At 40.2% G+C, this 20,949-nt stretch overlaps 1 protein-coding gene across 4 annotated transcripts in view; it reads right to left on the bottom strand.

Moving 5' to 3' along the window:
* CREB5 (cAMP responsive element binding protein 5) overlaps positions 1-20,949 on the bottom strand; it is a 241,078-nt gene that overhangs the window by 63,384 nt on the left and 156,745 nt on the right. For all 4 annotated transcript variants that reach the window (XR_001553120.1, XR_001553121.1, XM_015853850.1 and 1 more), the window contains 2 exons: positions 7,076-7,202; positions 5,024-5,134 (listed from right to left, as the gene is read on the bottom strand). Coding sequence is in view for 2 of the 4 variants with exons in the window: in XM_015853850.1 (XP_015709336.1) it covers positions 5,024-5,134; positions 7,076-7,202 (238 nt within the window). In the remaining 2 variants the exon portion in view is untranslated. The remainder of the gene's footprint in view (positions 1-5,023; positions 5,135-7,075; positions 7,203-20,949) is intronic.

Raw genomic sequence — 20,949 nt, 5'->3', positions numbered from 1 at the left:
CTTCACCCATAACGTTAATACCTTAATCCACAGCAAGGCATACTGTCTGCAAGCAAAGCTACTGCCCAGGGAGGATTTGAAGTGTAGATCAGGAGCACGCTGAAAGCTTGGCTTTGGTGACTTACTAACGTAAGTGCCAATGTAATAGGAGATACAGTTTCAGAACAGTGAGTTTTGTCAACAGTTTAACTATCTCTTCTTCCATGAAAATATTTCTCAGTTACTGACAGAGGAAATTTTGACAACTCTTTTTTTTTCTTGAAAGACTTTCTTTTGTGTTTCTTCCCTCATACAGTTTTTATTGCTTTCCTGAGAAGGACAACATGAGAAATTGCTGTTGAGAGCTCTATGGAGTGGAGACATGGCATTTTTCTTTCTGCTCAGTGGTTCAGAACCCATGCTAGGTAAAATCTCCTTGCCCCAGAGCAGTGTGGTTTGCTCAGTTTAAGCAATTCCTTTCCCACTCAGCTTGATATGAAAACACAGACTTCAAACCATTTATTAGAGATAACAAAATGCTTCCAGCCATGAAATATCAACAGCTATACCTAGAACATCAGTGGCCCTGACCTTGCATTTCTGCACCAGCCTTCAGCCTGAAATCAGCATTGAAACCTCACAGACCTGGCCAGACTGTTTGAAACCAGCCAAAATTTCCTTCCCAAACAGTCTCATGAGCTGTCCCAAGATGTCAATGCTACTGAAACAGTCTCGAGAGCTGTCCCAAGATGTCACTGTTACTGAAACAGAGTTCTTGTTTCCCTGTGCACCAGCAGAAATGGCTTAGCTGAGCATCATCAGGGGCAGGGTTAAGAGCATACCCTGATGTGTTTTCCGTTTGCTCCCACCACAGCTCAGAGGCATGGAAGCAGAAATTACTTCTAAAATATCAAAGGCACCTGAGCCAGGTCTGCCTTTCCAAGGGGATGGGCAGCTAATCAACACATGAACTGGGATTTTCACAGCCACCACCTGGGACCTGGACCCTTAACTCACCTCGAATAAAATGCAGCCCTGATGACAAATGGCTAACCATTGTTTCTTCTACCTTTTGCCTCCTTCTCTTCCCCCAGAGTTGCTCAACATTCTCAGGCAAATTAGAAGGTTCAATTAATATGAATATATTACCAGTCTAATTATGAGCATGCTCATTACTGGTTCATTATTTTTCTTTTCTTGTTATGTTTTCCTTCTTACACCTGATAGACAAATTTCAAATTAATTTTCTTATCATTACTGCTCAAACTAGAAATGTGCAAGGTAAAACCACCAGTCTGTGTAACTTCTGATGTGAAAAGAACTTTTCTTCAGAAGAACTGCATGGATTCTGTTAGGAAGGCAGGCACAGCCAAAGAACACATATTACATTTTATTCAAATTTTACAAAACTACGTATCTGGACAGGGGCAGAGGGAGGGGGAAAAAGAAAAAGTGAACAGGTCAAACCAAAAACTGTATTATAAAGTCAGAATATTTTCATTGCCAGCCTACCTCTTACATTTCCTTTCAGAGCTCATAAATCTCTGTAACTAAAGACCCATGCCTTTCAAGGTTCAGATAGAGAGGTATCGGCTCCACTGAAAAGAACTGTGGTTACATTGCTTTCCAGTGGTCTCGTGCATACTGTTTATCTTTCACTCAGGTAACCCACATGGTATTACACTTCCCAGTCATAAAACCTAGGATACTCTCAAACTGCAAACCAAACTGTATGTCAGCAGTATATTAAAGGAAAGGCAGAGCCAACAACTCTGAGCTCCTAATATCCTCAGCCGACTGAACCGCATGTTAATATGTTACATGTACTATTCTGCATATTTTTACCACATATACTTATGGCTATATGTTTCCTCTCCTCTCCAATGCAGTATATTTTAATACAAAATCAATAGTTGTCTTTGGTGGGCTTATGCTCTCCTCTATGAAACTAAGAAGAAAGCAGTACTGACTTAAATGTTCACCCACTCATTCACCAGAACAGTTTTAAAGCATCAGGAGATTAGGAGAGGCATGCTGTGAAAGGAACTGAGATTGTTATGATAAATTAAATCAGTTCTGGAATGTCACCTACAATATTTTAATACTTAAAGTAACATTCTCCAGAATAAACATGAGAGCAGTAAACTAGCATATTTGGTGGCAGCCCTATGACTTTCTATAAATGCCAGGTAATACAAATCAATAAATAAATTGCTTATTGTAGAAACATGAAATTAATGCAACATATTATATGTGTGTGTATCTGTCCATATATGTATGTATCTAACAGGCTTACTTCCACTTCCTTCTACAAACTGATTATGGATCAATCAAAGGAGCAAATACTTTGCTATCTATATGCTGCTTCTGGAAAACCTGGCATCATATGGTATCCACAATTACATTTGTTCATATTTATTTTAAAGAAGCAAATTCAATCACACAAGTCACCAAGTTGCGCCTGCATACTAAACAGAGCTTGCATGGCTTGGTACATACGCTCATGTGCATGAGGACAGAAGGATTTGGTATCACATCTGGGTCTTCCATCCAGAGTAGCCCGTCCTGCATTCTTTCACAAAGAAAATGCTGATCCCTCTGCCACAGATTTGGATGACTGATAAATCAGGCTCACACTCCCCCAGAGTTCTCCAGTTACTGCAGTCATTAGCTGTGAGCAGCGTAGATGGCTTCGTTCAGTGCTCAGCACATACATATTCTGATCCGTGTGTGGCCAGCCAAATAGAACATGTGCAGCACTGGATTCACCATCAGTAATGGTACTAGCAGAGCCTAATGAAATCTAAAATTCCTTCCTAATGCACAATGCAGTCCAGTAAGGTACTAAGAACTCTCATTTTCCACTTTAATAAAAAAAGCACCTGAATATGCAAACTCTCATTCTTTGAGTGAAAGTGAAATACTAAATAATAAGAAAAAAGATGCTTATAATATTGATGATTCAAATTTGTAATTCATGAGTACACATATAAGAAATAATTTCACTCTAAATATTCTGTATTTTTCTACCTTAAGCTCATGCAGAATATTACTGATAGGTTCACACTGTTTAAAGCACTGGATAAATGAAGAAGCTTTTGTAGGTGTGCTCACATAAAGATGAAGTGTAAAAATAAAACATAGACAACTTCAAAAAACAACCAATCAACAACAACAAAAAAACTGCACTACAGAAGAATGATCCTGGAACTCTGGGTTATGCCTCTTACTTTAAAGAGTTAATGTCTGTGGATTTTTTCCATCCCTGCAATAGCGGTAGAAAACCCCCCGGAAGCAAATGCACTGTATGCTCACTACACAGTGTTTTGGAAATCATGGCATTTTCTATCTGAAAGAGCCATACGTTTATATGTTAGGTTTAGGGATTAAACCTGTTTATTCAGATTAAAAAGTAATTTGCATTAATGTACAGTTTCAAATGTTAAAGTGCAGAATTTTCATCACACACACCAATAACTTAATCTTGTTCTTGAGTAGCCACACATTTCCAGTAAAGAAAAGGCAGGGGTTGTGGGGATGGGGGAGTAAACGACAGAAATTTTAGTCCCCAAAACAGATGCCAGTTAGGGATTTATTCAGCCAAGGAGTATTTAGCTTGGCTCAGCTTTGCTCAAGTTGAAAAAACACTTGCCTATTCCAAAAAGATTTAACAAGCTCTGCTGCAGATGCTGTTGCCATTTGGCATGTCACCGTCACTGTGTGGTACAGCGCAGAGAGAACTCTTGACCACAGGTTTTCCTTGGCTGGGACAGCCAGAGTTTTTGGCCATTGCTGCTCTGCTGGCCAACTGGCTGCATGTTTACGGAGTGCGGTTTTAGACGGGGTGTTAACAGAGGTTGGGTTAACAGCCTAACCCAGACCAACAGCGAGGTGAAGGCGTGACCTATCCGATCTAAGAAAACAGAGACTGTATATTTTGCTGCTCTTAACCAAGAGTCCCTTGCATGCACCATGCCTAGAGACAAGAAGATATTTTTCTTTGCCTCAGGATAGATGACAACATTAAAAGCTGTACCAATCATGCAAAGTAGAAATATATAAAAACATGTGGTTGCTTAATCTTTGTCAGCTTGATTTCATTCTCTCACTTATGACAATTTTATCTTGGCATAACGCCACTGAAAGAACTTCAGTGAAATCATTCTTATTTTCCACTACAATGAGATATCTTGAGAGGATAAAAACCCTACAGAGTTAAATTGCAAATCTCTGTCCTCATATTTCTACTAACCCGTAAATGGCAGCTCTGGAACTAGAAAAGCCTATGCTTGCTAAGGACTCAACACTAAGGAACTCAGTCCCAGGTTATCAGTGCCAAATTCCTCAATGAAAGTGCATATAAAACTGAAGAAAACTTCCACTTATAGCTTAGTTAACCTACATTAATCCTATACCACTGCATACATCCAAGAGGCCTTGACCTCTAAAGATACACAACTTTGAAAAACACTATGACATTTAGATCCAATCAATAAATTACTTTAGTCTGAAGTCTGGTAATTATTTCTGATGGGAACATCTTTGTCGCAATTAAGCAAAAGAGAATACTGTATTTTTACATATATCATTTGGTCTGCTTTTCTAACTCTAGCAGTACAGACACATTATGTGCTTATCTGGAAAAAACAAGGACTACATACATCAGACACATTTTACATCACTTTTGACTGAGAATTTTCTTCAAGCCAAGTCTTGGAGTACAGACACCACCAGAGAACCAGCCAGATCATTCGCTTAAATTCCACTAATCTGCACCAAAAATCCCATTTAGCACGGTTCGGATCAGAGAGCCCGCTCTTTAATTCAGTTCTCTCGCTGAGAGTTCAGCTAGGACTGGTAACATCTTGAAAGTTCACAGACTAAACTGACACAAAGGCAATTTACTGCAGCGTATTAAAAAGAGTGTAACGTATGACTAAGAATGAAGTAAGCAGTGTCTGGCTACATCCCCCACTGTCTGGGTAGCCAGTGTGCAGGAGGAGTATAAGAAAACAAAATAATTTCAAAAAGTTTTCCATTTTACCATTTTGGCTTCTGAATGCATTGGGGGGACTTGAGGTGAAGCACAAGGGTTGTTGAGGTTTGGCCCCTGCATTCCCATGATGTTGGAGTTCATTGACATTTGTCGCTCCATCTTTTAAAAGAAAAAGAAAAAAAAGAAAGGTTTCAAAGTGTCTACAGACATTCACAAGTATTTATGCCTGGTTTCTACTTAAATGGACTCAGCTTTATTTCTTCAAGTCAAGACTGGAAAAATAACAATCTGTGTTGTGAATTGCATGTGTGTATGCACTCAGGCGTGTGTTTCATCAGAGTCGGCCCTAAAAACTCACAGCCAATTATAAGGAAAGGGATTCTTTACTAAACAAATGTAGCAGACACCCCAAGTTTGTGCTTTTTTGTAATGATTTTCTTCCTTTCAGTATAACAACACTTGGAGTTAAGTGGTTTTAAAAGCATCACTGTATAAAGCTGTGGGTTCTCCTGTCATTGCATGCCCAACTTAGCCTGTTAAAAACATAAATAAAAATCTACAGTCTTGAGTATATGGAAACTGAATTGGCTCATTTTCCTCCACTGTGACTGACCAGCTGAGCGGACTTTTCCATATGTCTTGTACAGGAAGCTTTCATGTACTGCTGATGCAGCAAAAAAACAATGCAGGACTCCTTCTCACTATGCAGAGCACTTTCTGCAAGTTAAATTCACCATGTGAGTGAGGGACACAGTTTTCAATTGAAACCTAATGGCAGTAAAGTCTGGATAAAATAATACTGTAGTGCTATCCTTCAAAATATGGATTTTTACTGCTGCTACACCACTGGTCTTCACGCAGAAGGGTTGAGGTGACAACTAGGGTTACGGTTCTGCTTTCAGGCAGGTGCTGCATCATCCTGCCTCAACTCAGCCCAGTATTTGAATTGTCAGCTCATGGAAGAAAGCAGTTCATAGAGCCTCCTCAGCTATTCCAGATAGGGGAGCTACTTTTTGTGCACCATCATCAGGTAGTGACTCCCATTCTCCATGGCCTCAGCACAGATGTGTGTTGGTCACCTGTGGAAGAAGCCCTAGTAGCCAATTCCCATTGGCTCTACAGCAGGTCGCAACACTGTCCCCAGGACAGAAGCAGTCCCCACAGTGATCTAGTCCAAATTCCCTTTGGAAGGGCTATGGACAGGAGGAATCATGTCTGAGAGGTTTTCACCTGCTTCTATGCAAGCACAGCAGCTCAAAGAGCACCCCAACAGTACCCCAATGGCCCAAGCCTACCCGAAATTGGGATGTTTGCTCCATTTCAGGTTCATCAGCAAATATGCCCCAAAAAAATCCTAAAAATCAGAACTGTCCACAGAGGCATTTCTTACATTTTTGGGTTGAACTTCCTGGTCGATACTCCAGAAAAATGTTATTGGTAAGTTACTAATTTACAACTTATTAACTACTGCTTACATAGCAGCCGACCTGAATCTTCTTACCTCCAGAATGTTCCCCTTGCCCCAGCAGAGCCAGAACAAGCAGCATTTGCCTCTTACTCCTATCTACTCAATCTCAAATTGCCTTATAAACTGAACATCATGTGATGAAGCACAAACTTCCCCTTAAACACTCCTTTCTTCTCCAGGCCACCTTTACACATTTCCATCTCTTATCTGCCCAAACGTCTTATACTGAAAGGGCTGTTAGAATTGAGTGCAGATTACCACTGCTGAAGAGGATTACTTCTGAGTTTGTTAGCATAACCCATGCACACAACTTTTCCAGTTTTGTCTGACTTTAGTAAAATCTTTTTGTTCCAACACAGACATACTGATCTCACAAACACAACCAAGTGTGAGAACCAGAAACTGTAGTATCATGTAAACTGTTTCTAATCGCTCTCACACTAATTAACATTCCATTAACTGCATAAGAAATGCTCTTGTGCAAGATGAAGCAGAGAAAAAGGTCCAGCTTCTTCAGCTTCTTTAGCTCATTACACTGAATATTTTATTTTATTTTATTTATTTATTTTACAGTCCAACACTTACACCTCTTCATAGGCTGAAACAAAGGGAAAATAAACAACAAAACTTACAGGCATGAGTACAGCAGAAGATCCGGGCATGGTAGGATTGGGCAGGGTGCCAGGCATAGAGGCTGGCATAGGCTGTCTTTGTCGGTTGTGTAGATGCAATAGTGAAGACAGAGAACCTGGGACAGGCCTAGGAGAAAAGGAAAGAAAACCGTCAAGGGCTTTAGGGACCCAAACATGCCTTACACTGCCAGCCACTGGTGGGAAAAGATTTTAGACAAGCAGGCACAGATAAGGCACTCCAGCATTTTCCTCTCCTGCACAAATCAGTAGGACAGAAAGTTTTCAAGAAACAGATAACTCACACTTCCATTACTATACACTGAGTAAAGCATTGGAGAGAACATGAATATAAACCTGACAGCAGTCCTGAGCCAATGCACCTCTGCATTGCACAGTGGTCAGTAGATTTCTACTGGTAAAACATGGCGATTTCCTTGTGATCTACATCAGTGTATTCCTGTACATTCTGTCCCCAGTAATGAAGATATTTGGATGACCATTTTGCAGACCACAACAGAAAATTTAGCATACATATTAACTTTGAAGCTTTATCAGTTGTAAATAAACTATTCCCAAATGAGTATGCCATCTCATCTCTTGACATTCTCTCTTGTAAAATTCTACCAAGCATTTGCTCCAAAGAGAGGCCCAGCTAGAATGTCACCAGGACACAGAAATGGGAGCAGAGAGTGGGAAAGAAAGGAAATTAGTAAAATTAATCAGTAAAATTACATTCAGATTAACTAGCTTGTAAAGGAAAAAAGTAAAGAACATAAAAAATAAGAGCGTGATATTTTGGCAGAAGGAGTTTAACAGATTTAGAAATATTTTTTAAGTACAGCAGAGGGAAAAAGTACATGTAGGCCTACTAACGTAGAAGAACCATAAAATTAATAGATTAAACAAAGCTAGGACTACTATTTAAACATGTTAAAGTCACACAGAGTAGAACACTGCATTGTAATACACCACTTACACTGCTCATTAGGCAAGAGATACCCATAAAGGTACAGGAAGGAACAGAGAGAAGAGGACAAAACTGGGCAGTTTGAAGAGCCTCTGCAGGGGGGAGCAAAGGAAGAGTCTGAAGGTGTCCGGAGTCTCTGAATATCAGAGCTGCTTTTCACCCATGGCAAAAGCATCTTTTGCTTCAGAGACAAAACTATACCTATCCACAAAAGCCTCAGACTCAGGCTGGGCTGGTCAGGAAAGTGGAGTCATAGCCTCAGAGCTGTGAAGGGGAAAATCGCTTCTCCCACTTAACTGAAACACACCACACCCAACAATGGGACTTCTTGCTCTTTCAATTGTAGGCAACACTGGAAACCATGAATGGATTCACCTCTCTTCTGACATTAACTGTCCTGCTATTTATCTAGCAACATGCAAAGAGGCCAATGGCTATAAGCAATGGTATTCAGACATCCCAAATGGAAGAAACAATATCCAGCCTCCCAAAACAGTGGTGTCTGTCTCACGGAAACATCAGCTTCCTCTGACCTGCAGGTCTCATCCTCTCCTGCCCAGAGTTCAAACCTCCCAAACTCACTTGCCCAGAGCTTCCCAGTATCATTACTGGGTTTTCAGTCCTTCAGCCCTCCTCTCTTAAAGCTTGCTCTCCCCAAGAAGCATTTCACCCCACACAATGCCACCACCAAGACCTTGTCCTGCTCTCCCTTGCACTAGACACCCTTGTATCCTACTCCTCTGTCCTCAGCTGCCCTCTCCTTGGCAGCTGCAAATCATGAACCCATCCTTTTGTCCTGTTTCTCTATGAAGAGAAGCAGCCTGTGTTTTCAAGGACATTTAAAAAATCCTTCCAGACACATATAGTACTTATTCAGAAGAAAAAATAAAACAAAACTACAACACAATAGTAACAAAAGTAGCTTACATATAGACAAGAATCTGTCCCTGGTTATCTGCTGCAGGAACATGATGTGCATTACATCTTCATACACCCAAAGAAACTCGAGACAGTGTCTCTCAAATATGTGGTATAATCCTGTGAGTGGTGCGTGTGCAAGAAGTACTGTCATCAAATGCAGATCACCTTCTGGGTAAAGGAACACTATGGCCTGTCATCACATCACTGAGCCAGGGGTGTTGTGGAGGTACTGTAGGTGGAATGGGTCTTGTGCAGGAAAAAGAGCTCAGAAAATAAAGAACACAGTCCTCAACCTATCCCACTCTCCAACAAAAATGCAGCTGCTCCCTGCACCAGCACTCATTTGAGTATAGGGGACAACAAATAATTAGGACAGGGTCAGAAAAGTAGATACAGTGCTAAGATAAGGGAAGAGGGAAAGGAGGAAAATTCCAGTTCGAACGTGAGAAGGAGATCAGATTTGCTACCCTGCAGGGAACAAGCCTTGAACTTCCTCCCAAGGATGGCTGACAAGGACAAGAAGGGATAGCGCTGTTGCGCTGCCACTTGGGTCCACCAGCTGAGACACAGCCTACAGGGAACTGTGCTGGATAACAGGAGGAAAACATCATAAAAATATCACTCGAGCTTTTGTGTGACCAAAGTAAAACAAATGCCATGACAACAGCCCCTTCCTCACTTAGTCATTCATAGACTGTTCCATATATGGACCCCTTGTACAACTCACTGGTTTCGTAATAACCTTAGGTGTTAGGCTGTTTGACAGAAACTTAGCTTTGCCTGACCTATGTAATTTGTGCACGTGATTCTCAAGGGACTGCACAGTTTGAGTCTTGCTTAAATATGTCACAGAGCCAAAAACATTTCCAAAATTGCTTTAATGAGTTTGGGAATATGGGACTCGGGCAAAAGGGAATTATTAGTATTTATTAAAATGGCAAAGAAGCTTCTTCTCTGTCCCCAGTTTCACCTTTAAAGCTGCTTTGCTTTGGGGGTCTGTATAGTCTTTACACTCAGCTAGAGAAAGAAAAAAAAAAAAGAAAAAATCCTGTACTTCAGGTATTTCTTCTTTCTAAACCACAGATCTGCTCCCAAGTGTGTTTCTGCAAAGAGCTGCAGAACAGTCAGAGAAACCCCGTGCTTCAAAGTTGACCTCCTTGTCAAAAAGTCTGCACTACTCCTGACACCAGTAAAAGTGCTACATAATACACACCAGGCTCAGCTCTCTATTGAGGTAGCCCTGACATTGGCCAGTGCTTATGGATACTTCTGCTGCTTCCACACCGAGCACAGGTCATTGATTAATATGAACTCACGTGCACTTGCACTGTGAGCTCAGGGAACATTTAAGGCACAGAACCTACATATACAGAGGCTGAGAAACTCAGTTTGTCTAGTTCTAAGGCATTTCTTCTTCTTCCAAGGACAACATAATCTCTTTTGTTGTTGCTCTCTAACCTGCAGCAAAGAGTGTCAATAAGAGTTTATAATTGTTATTTAATGTTGGACACATTGACTGCTTCTCTCTCCACAAATGCTGAGAAGGTGCATCATGCAGCCTGTCCATCAAAACTGCTGACCTAAGGATTTTAATTCCTTGGCACCTGTGCAGCTAAATAAATAGGGTTGTTGGGCAAACAGCCCACAAATAAAGGACGGATAAGATAGAGAACTGGCAAGCACTCAACCTCACTGAAAAAAAACTGGCCATCTGTGGGGTTTTTCCCAACTTTTAAGAATTTTCATCTCGTTCCCACAGGATCCTGCTGTTGGACACAATGAGATCTCAGTCTGGACTTGTATGCCACCTCTTTGGGCCTGGATGGATATCTGTACGGTGGCTTAGTAGAATACCACATGTTAGCTGGGCTGCTCTAACTGACCACGTTGGCTCTCCTCCCTCCTCACAGTTGTGCTAACACCGTGACTCATTGCTGCTAACATTTAAGCAGATGGGCGGTACCCTGCTAAGCTATGGTGACTCGATTGTGTTCCATCATATGATTCCATCCAACAATTAAAGATAAATCCACTAATGTAATCAAATATTCATGTTATACGCTTTGCTATGTGTCTTCTTGATTAATACCAAATATTCTGTCTTCTATGATGCAACTCCTCTCTGAGCCAGTATTTTAGATTGTCCAATGACTAAACACTACATTTGTCTATTAAAAGACCAGGCTTCCTTTAACTTGCACTCATCAAGGATTATTTCTGCAGATGACAATTTGGTGCTGAGCTCTCATGATATTAGGTCAGTACTGACCCAGATCATTCAGGCCAACTTGCAGAGGGCAAATGCTATTTAAAGCGTCACTGCCGTATGTTTTCTATTAAGACACAGCACTTCTGGTCAGTGGGTCTTACCACACCCCCTCTCCCACTCCTTACCCTCCTGCATGTAGTATTTATGCAGGGTCAGCAAGAATAGCTACACCACCACCCAGCTTGTTCCAGCATACCTAGCTCTTCACTGGAAAAAAAAAACAAAAAAACAAACAAAAAAACAAAAAACCAAAAAAACATATTTGGAGGTGCATTTGAGCAAACAAACTCCTGTCTTGATTTTCTATGGCCTCCAGACCCAGACAGCTCATACAGAAGAGCCCATAAATGGCTGGCTGTGCTGTAGCAATTTGCCATGCTGGGTCAGCACTAGTTCAGGGATTTCTGCACCATACTCATTACACAACACAGAATAGACTTGCTCAGACTTCAGTGTTTCTTTATATATACATATGTACACATACATATACATATGTATATACATGCATAATTATTACAACAGTTCCTGTGCCTGGAAGCCTTGACTTAAAAGCCAAAGTGAGGTTCTGCCCCAAGATACTTACAGATCAAGGATAAAATGGGGAATAAAAAATCAGCATGTGCATGTGGTCTGGGCTGCTTTTGGGCTGAAGCATCCAAGCTGAGAATGAGCGCTGTTGGCAATTGTCAAGACTGAATGTCTCACAGACCACAGGCTACCATTATCATAATTTTTTTCACTGATAAACAGTAAGTTCACTGAAGAATGTGGTTCTACAGACCAGCTGCAGATCACTTCCACAGCAGCTGCTGAGGGCAGAGTAGCAAACCTGAACGCTGTCCTTGGTCTTCTATATTTGAAAAATTAGCTAGAAGGTAAAGAGGTGGAGGGGATGTTTTAACACGAGAGAACTGTACTGACTAGAGGAACTGGCTCACCTGCACAGTGCCATTACTTAGGTTTATCAATCCAGCTGTGGCTTTTCTCATTTGTGGTCCATTATTTGAGATGGACTCTCCCCCGGAAAATAGGATGGCTCTGTATAATTTCAGTGTATTCATTTGTCATTCAGAGTAGGAAAGCAAAAACAAACACAAAAGAAAGCAAGAACAAAGCTTCAAACAAGTACTTGGAATATCTTGCATAGTTCCAGGGACCTCACCTGACCTGCCATATCCCACGTTTAACAACTATTTAATCACAGCATCATCAGAGAGCCAAGCTTTCCAAGAAAGAGGAGCCTTATGTCACCAGTTTTGTTTTTTTCCAGAGAGCCAAATCATGTTCAGGAGAAAACTGGCACCTAAAATTACTGGATCTTTGCCAACCTAGTAAAGATCCTTGTTTGTATTTCTCAGACAATTCAGACATCTGCACGATGTGGGTAGATTATTATTATCAGGAGCAGACATTTATACTGCGGTGGTGCCCAAAGGTCCCAGCTGGGACCGGGACCCCATTGAGCCTGGCACTGTACAAACACAGATAAGCGGCAATTCTTACACAGTGTGTTTACAATCTAGAGACACAAAACAGATGAAAAGTTGAAGACAGAGACAGAACATGGAAGCAAATAAATATGCTAGAGAGTTGGAGACAGTTTAGTGGCACTCCTCTGCTTGTTTTACCGCTTCTTTGTATGTTTTTTTATTTCACTCATATAAGCTCAGATATGTTAGGGCTGAGGAAGTTTGTAAGAGGAAGGGAGTAACTCAGATTGAGACACAGGAAGGGCAATGCTACAGAGAGGGAAAACTGTGGCTCATAACTTCGAAGATTTTGCAATACTTCTGTTTTTTAAACAGTGTGTATATGTTTTTACATAGGTGTTACCATAAGGATTTTCCCAAGGCTGGACAAGAAGAGATCACAGCCTGAGAAACTAGCTGATGGTAAATACACTGGCAAAGGGAAAGTGATGCTTGACACTGTAATGAGAAGCTGGAGGAGTGAGATAAGATAAGGCTAAGCTGCGAAAAGGCTTAAAGACAAGAAGCTTCATTCAGAAGTGAAGAGAAAGCCAACTTAAGTGTTTGAGGAGAGCTGGCATAATTAAGGTAACAAGCTGTACACTGTCACAGAGGTAGAAGGAATGCAGTAACAGGTAGACATACGAAATGTTATGTATGCAGTCAAAAGCCAGCAAAGAGATGTTTCTTCTCAGTTCATATATTCTTTGATGTCGTGTGAGTAGGTGTTCAGTGGGAAGAAAACAACTCCATCAGAAATGCATTCTTGCTCAACAGTTTTAATCCACAGGAATAGAACATCTAACTGAAGGGATAATAATAAAGAATAAAGCAATATAGATAATATATATAATATAAGATAATATAAATAATAAAGCAATAAAGAATGGATGTGTGTACAGGAAGATACAAGAAATCTGTGCAAAAATGCCTCCAAAATATGTTAAGAATGCTGTACTTTTCAGCTGAGACTACAGGAGAGAAGCCCCTCAAATCAGTAGCCCCACTGCTGTAATGTATTCAGTGGCCCAAACTCTGTTTAGGGATTTAGTCAATGATAAAACTTGCCTTTAGAAACTCCAATTGCATTAATGCCACCTATACTTCCTGAACACATGTTCAAGGAACCTCTGCAAATTAAGTGTGAGTAGAAGGACCAGCAGGTCCTTGGAAGCCTCAGAGAACCCATTAACATTTGCCTTTTGGCTCTCACAGGTCTTAGAAACTGCTGGTTTCAATCTTCCTTTCTCTCTAAATATTTCACTGGGTATTATTGCCTGACCCATTACAAGAAAAATAAGGAAAGCTAGAATGGTTTCTTAGACTACAGGCTCCTCCGAGAAGTTTATGTTCCACACAATGTTATGCACACAGCTGGAACTCACAAATGATATGTGGAGGATAATGACATAGTTAAAGCAAAACAAGGAAACACAGTGAAAGGCAGGTTCGAGGGATTATAAAGAGCTACCTCATATAAAAACATATTCTTGTAATAAAAAGAAAAAAACATGGGATAAAAACAAAAAATCTGCAGCATAAACATGAAGAACACTTAATCATGAAGGCAAGCCACAATGCCAGACCAATCCCATTGCTGTCACGTTCTCCCAGCTCAAGCAGGACCAAAAGCTTAGTTCTTCAGGAAAATAAATGACTCTGTATCACCACAAATAAAAGTGATTTGTTTTTCTTTGAAGAAAAAAGGTGGCAGTAATACTGAAACGCGGGTAACGGCAGCTGACCTAAAAACAGGAATAATAGCAGCCATAAAACTTGCACAAATGCTTTCTAATATGTCTGTTCTTTTTAAGGATTAGGCTTAAGGATCCAGCCTGGAAAATTCATGAAAACTTGAAAATGTAAGGCTCATTGAGAAAAAATATCACCAGATTAAAAGACTGCAAAGAGTCCTATTCCCTATCCAGACAGAAGTGACAACTGAGCACCAAACAACTGCTTGCCAGGTTGCTACGTGAAGGTGTCGGACACAGACACTTCACAGCAGTGCAAATGGCTTTTACTTAACATTCATAACTCTGCATGTGAAAAGGATAATAGGTTACAAACAGGATGGTGAAAAAATGCCTTTTAATACTGTTGGGTTGAAAGATTATCTGGAAAGCTCTTAGTGAGTGGTGTGTATCAGCAGATTCCAATATTGAAAATACAACAAAACAAAAAAAAATAATTATATTTCTGTTTCTATTCACACTTACTATTCAGAGCAGTGAAATTTAATTGAAATCGTAAGATAAAAGTTCTTTGTAAACCCTGCTTTATAATAAAAATGAAAAAAGAATCTTTTTGAAGTGACTATTTTCCCCTTTTTTTTAGTTCCTTTTTTTTTTTTTTAACAAAAAAAAACTTCCCAAACAAAGCAGAATTTTGTGTCTGAAAATAAGATGGTGAATTACAGCAGAGTCATGAAAACAAAGAACCAACAGTTTCTCCAGTGCAGGCTTGTTACCATGAGCTAATAATTCCAGACTTTAAGCAAGCTGAGCCTCTTTTTTAATAACTGCATGCCTCTAGGCAAAGTATTTCTACTAAAAATTATTGAGGCATGGAACAGGGCAAGGTGTGTGAGCTAATGTTGGATTGTTCGGTTACTAAACCAACTCCTATAGCAGTGAGCCTGCTCTGAACTGACAGATTATTTCTCTGTATACACTTGTATAAACACACTGCTTAAGGTTGAAATCTGTGTAAGCTTTCTTTTCAATTAAAATGTCAAAGATGACAGCACTTGTTTTCACTGTCCTCAACAGAATGATGGATGCAACAGCAGCAGTTTCATGCCTCTGTGCTCCAGAGAAGTTTGTCTGCCTGGGTGTCTAAGATGTACTTGCTGATCTTATACATCCGCAGGCAAAAAGGACTACTTGAACATTTTATGCACTGGATGGCTTAACGTCTTGTGACTTTCTGTCCTCAAAGTCTCCTCATGTGCCCCCATATCCAAAGCTGTAAAAGTCAGAGAAAAAAGTCTGATGTGCCCAAAGAGAAAGTCCTGAATTAAAACAGTAGGTTGCTGCTCAATGGGCTGGCCTATAATCCCAGACTGATTTCCAATCAAGGGCAACTCACTTCAGGCACCCAACTCAAGTCCGCACAGAAACAAATGTGCCCTGGGTGGTTAACAGAAAGACCAGGGCCACCCCAAAAGAAGCATTCATCAACTTTATTAAAGTCTGGGATAAATCTTGGAGATATTCAAAAGCCATTTGGGCATGGCCCTAGGAGAAGCAGCTCTAGGTGATGCCACATGAGCAGGGCTATTGGACCAGATGACCTCCTGAGGTTCCTTCCAGCCTCAAACACCCCATGATTTTGGGAATCTTTACATTTCTTCCATTCCATGTCCATGAAACCAAATAAAACCTTATCCATCAGCTTCTCACTCATTTTTGTTATCTAGAACGGGTACAAAGCCAAAAGTAGTGGCTCTGGATGTTGCTGAGTCAGAAGGTCATGCTGGGATAAAGCTGGCTATTATACACTGGCATAACATTACTGTAGGACCTGTATCCCCATTTTGTCCACAGTTTTGCCAGAGGAAAGGCTAACTAGTCAAAACAGTCTCTGTGAAAAGTGACAGCATCTGACTTCAACAGATTCAGTTTTAAAGCTGACAAGACACAGATGTGCTGTACGCAATATGGAACTGTATTTTTGCCCATAGTCACTAGTGAGGAAAATCAAGCAGGTATTTTCATTTGAGTTGAGATTCAAATTCTACCCTGAACACTCAAAATACTACAAATTTAACACATATCTTAGAAATTTTTAAGAAGACATTATTTAAGAAAATACAAGCTCAACTTCTTAAATGCCATACCAAACATGTAAAAGAAAATTAGAAGCTTGGAAAAGTTGATATGCAATGAGCAGCACACCAAAATCCAGTCCTTAATCTCATCCTTTAACAAGAATACCAGTGAAATAGCACACACAGACCTTTGTGCTCACTACTTCCCTTCAGCCACTTGCACATGCTCTTGTACAGTCAAGCTCTCACTATAGCCCCAAATAAAGTCAGCACCTCTGTGCTAACTGCCCCATGCTTTTTCAGTGTCTCAAATCTGTCATTTCAGGGATGGCACTGGAAGATAAAGGAGAGGAGGTACATATGTAAAGGGGGACTCCGAGTTAACTTTTTTGCAAGTCACCTACAGATGTGAAAATATCCTATTGTAGCTCATAGCTCTGTATCTTCAGTAACCCTCTTCCCACCTCAGTCCACACACTGATTCCTTTCAAACATTCATAAAGAACATATGACACTTCTGGAAGGAACATTTGCACATGCTTCATCTTTTAAACATGATAAATTTCCCACCCTACACCTGCATCAGTGCAGATGATGAGAAGCACAGGAGAGAGGTGAATCTTAAGGCAGAAGGAACAAAGTCACTGAGAACTGCTTCAGCACCAAGCTAACACTTGACTGTTCTTCTCATTTAAGGACACACTGCCCTCTCTTCCTGCATATCACCCAGAAATGATACAGATTGAGAACATCTGTCGAGTAAACAGGAATCCCAAACTCATCTTCAGCATTATTTTCATAGCATGGACAAACTTACTAAAGGCTAGAAACCACTTTAGGTGCTACTCAAAATCCCCCTGAAAAGCATGTATTACAGGACAGCATGCTCCAAAATTCTATGTGCCGATGACAGAAGTGGTACAGGTGTAGCAGTGGCTGCAGATTTCACCCAAGTTCAGCTGCTGACACAGCCCTGCAAGAATGTGCCCTGTTTTCCAGCAGTGTGCAAGGGGAAAAAGTGACAGCACATTGCGGCCATTGTCCACATGTGCAGCCACAAACCACTGGGGAAATTTCTCTCTCTATGCATGCATGCACACAGAGACAGCAAAAGAGAGCAGCCAGTGAAAAAAAGGTTATTTTATTCTTGCAACAAAATGTACATTGTCACTGTGACTTCCAGCCGCTATCTGCGCCCACTCTCTCTTTTAAAGCACTGGTTTGAGCATGAACCTGCAGCTAATTTTGAGGTTAGAGTTCATTTGTTTTCACATCAATGCAATTAATTTCCACTGGAAACTGCATCTCAGGCATTCAATCAAAATAGGCCTAAAAAAATTCTGAAAAGCTCATCTGTCTTCAATCTATATAATGTTTTAAAAATTGGATGCATGCCCTGAAATAACATTGCACTTCACAAAGCTTAAAGCTCTAAACTTGAGAGTATCAGTTACATTGAAACTGTAGTAAATTAAAACATCCAGTTCTGGTTTGCTCTGATTTATAAATATCGACAAAACTACTACTGCAGTCATTACCACTTTGGGTGCTCAGAGTTGAATTTTCATCAGTTCAGGGTTATTTTCATTCTTATTGTGGCTACAGTAGCCTTTCAAGCTACAGATCAGGTTCCAGATAACATGTAAATCTTAAATCTTAGTTTTAAAAATATGCATACAAACCAGCCAAAATTCATAATAAAAAACAGTAATTCTGAATAGTCCATAATGTCAGTCAGATACCGAGCTCTTTTTTTTAGTAATCTACAGCTTAAGGCAGAAAGGATCGTTACTATTCTGAAATCTTTTAAATAAAAGTGAGTGGAAATGAGATAAAACATGGAAAGGTGAATATATAAAACTTCTGCTTTGGTTTGTTTTTTAAACAGAAATCTGTTGCCTCTCTTGAAAAGTTCTTTAGCATGAGAATCAAAAGTATTTCAACATTTTCTTCTTCTCAGCCAGAATATGCAAAACTTTTCCCCTAAACACCTCTGAATAATAGTCTACCTGGTGACATCAAAATGTGCTTGTTTATGAACAAAATATCATGGAGGAAATATAAACCTTAAAATAAAGAGAATTCACAAGCTGTAACACAGTTAACACAATCATTTGAGAAAACAATAAGAGAAGCTTGGATCCATCAACTGCAGTAGAGCCAATTCTCAATGGTGTAAAACATGTAGCTTTGCCAAAGACAGTGGATTTAAATCAACTGGGAATCTCACTCATATACCCAAATGCACACACACTCCATAAACACACAGTATATAACATGCATTATGTCTAGTTGTAAAACAAGCCTTGACAGCGATCAATGCTGTATGCTTCAAAAGGAAACAAAAATCCCTGCCTTACACCTTGATAACGGTAGACTACTACCGAGCAATTTCTCCTGACCCCTGGTGGCAATTAGCTTCTAAAGTGAAGCAAAAGAATCACCACAACATTCATAGCATTTTTCTTTCAAGTGTTGGCCAAATGCTACCCTTGCTGCTCTTGATACTGTCACTGAAGCAAATATGCTAACCTGCAATCCAGCTTTCCACTACTTTTTGTTTTCACCCTATTTGACTTGTACAGCCCATGCAGTAGAAAAAAATGAGGAGAGGCTGGTCCTAGTGGGGCAGATGTTTCCTTGGACATGATGGTCTTGCCATTGAAACTCATAGGAGAGCTGCTCTTGCATTCATTTAGAACCAAATAAGGCCTAAAAAATGTATGACATCTATGAAGATATCTTCTTAAATTATACCCTGAAGTGCTGACTGACGTGTGTTAATGACACACTACATCGCACCAAGAAAAACAAAGGAACAAACCAAAGTTTATTTTAAAACTTTACATTCCAATTTGTATTGATATTTCTGGTTTGGTGTTTTGTAGCTGCTTTGTTGGTTTGTTTGTTGTCGTTGTTTCATTTTTTGCCATGAGAAAAAATTTGGGTTAAAGAGGAAATGCTTTACCCAAACTGAACTTTGGTGGAAGACTAGCAGAACATCTCCTGCACCAATTTACAGTGAAGGGCTTAATAATCAAGAATCAGTCATGTAACAAGTTTAGGTCATCTCATCAACTTCCAAGTGTCTGTAGTGAACTAAAACACTGGCTGGGTTTTTTTCTTGATTTTTTTTTAATCTCGTGTGTCTTTAATGTGAACAGTAAGTGTTCACAGACTCCATGAAGACTAAGTTTGCACTGTTTCATTTTTTCTTCCCAGTTTCCCCATTGAAGACTAATGTTGAAACAGAGCTTTAGCTGAAAACAAACAAACAAACCTATTCCAGGAAGGAAAGGAATCGGTGATACAAACAGCAAAGAAAGCACTCAAAGATGTGAATTTAAAACTCCTAATGTACTGCATAACTTTGAGATTTTACGCATTTCTCTCATTCACTCCAGTTTTCAGCATTGCAAGGCAAGGAGAAACTATCTTTGTACACAACAGTTTGAAGAGTCCAGACCAACTAGGCTGGAAGGACTTTTCCACCTGCAGCTGCAGGGCTAAAGTGACCCCACTCGTCGGGCCAGCCCAGACCAAGTCTGCAGGTCTGACACTGGCCCTTCCAGGAACATAAGTGTAGTTGTAGCTGTGCCTTACACTGTCTGACCAATGCTGTGAAACCAAACTCAAGAGCTGCTTTTCAGTGGAGTGCCACCACAACCACTGAAATCAACAGCAGTGTTTGCCTTAAGAGTTTCCAGATTTAAACTGTGGGAATTGCTACCCTGGAGTTGTCAGTGGAAAGCCTTTGACAATGCAATTTGTTTCTCCTGCTGGCCTGACATGTTGACATTCAAAAAACATTAGTTGTATGGGATTTTTTTTCTTTCTTTTTTTTTTCTTCTTTTTTTTTTAAGCTCTTTGTGTGGAGCTGTTGGAAGGGCAGAGAAAAGGATTATTTGTTCGCTAAGGAAGGGAAAGAGCAAGAAGGAGGAGAACAGAAAGACAACCTGCTGTTTTCTTTAGGTCTCCCATAACATAAGCACAGTGTTTGTCACACATGCAGCCTAAGACACGTCTGTACAATGCAAGTGAATGTGTGGAAAATGTTAAATTTACCTAAACAAAAAAGTGGCAGCTCCACTCAGATTACAATAACATAAAATCTATTTGGTTTGGCCCTCAGGAAGCCAGACATTTGACCGATCTGGTTAAAATATCCCAGCAGTCACAGAAATAGGCCTGGACAAAGCCTGTTGCATCACCTGCATTTATTTTTTACTGTTAATATTTAGCAATGGAGGAAAGATACAGATCTGTGCTCTATACACTTGCCATCTCCAACAATATGATCTCAGCTCAGAGAGCAGCAGGAATTTGCACAGCAGTGAGTGTGGCTCACATCCAAGTGTTGGAAGCCATGGCTTACTCGCTCCACTTTGTGTTTTCTGTTGTTGTTCTCTCTCATTTTTTATATATTTATTTTCAATAGGAAAGTCAAATATGATGAGTGCAAAGAATAGCAGCAAA

The sequence above is a fragment of the Coturnix japonica genome, chromosome 2 (genome assembly GCF_001577835.2).
Source record: "Coturnix japonica isolate 7356 chromosome 2, Coturnix japonica 2.1, whole genome shotgun sequence".
In the NCBI taxonomy this organism is placed as follows: Eukaryota; Metazoa; Chordata; class Aves; order Galliformes; family Phasianidae; genus Coturnix; species Coturnix japonica.
This window is presented reverse-complemented; position numbering and strand designations above follow the sequence as displayed.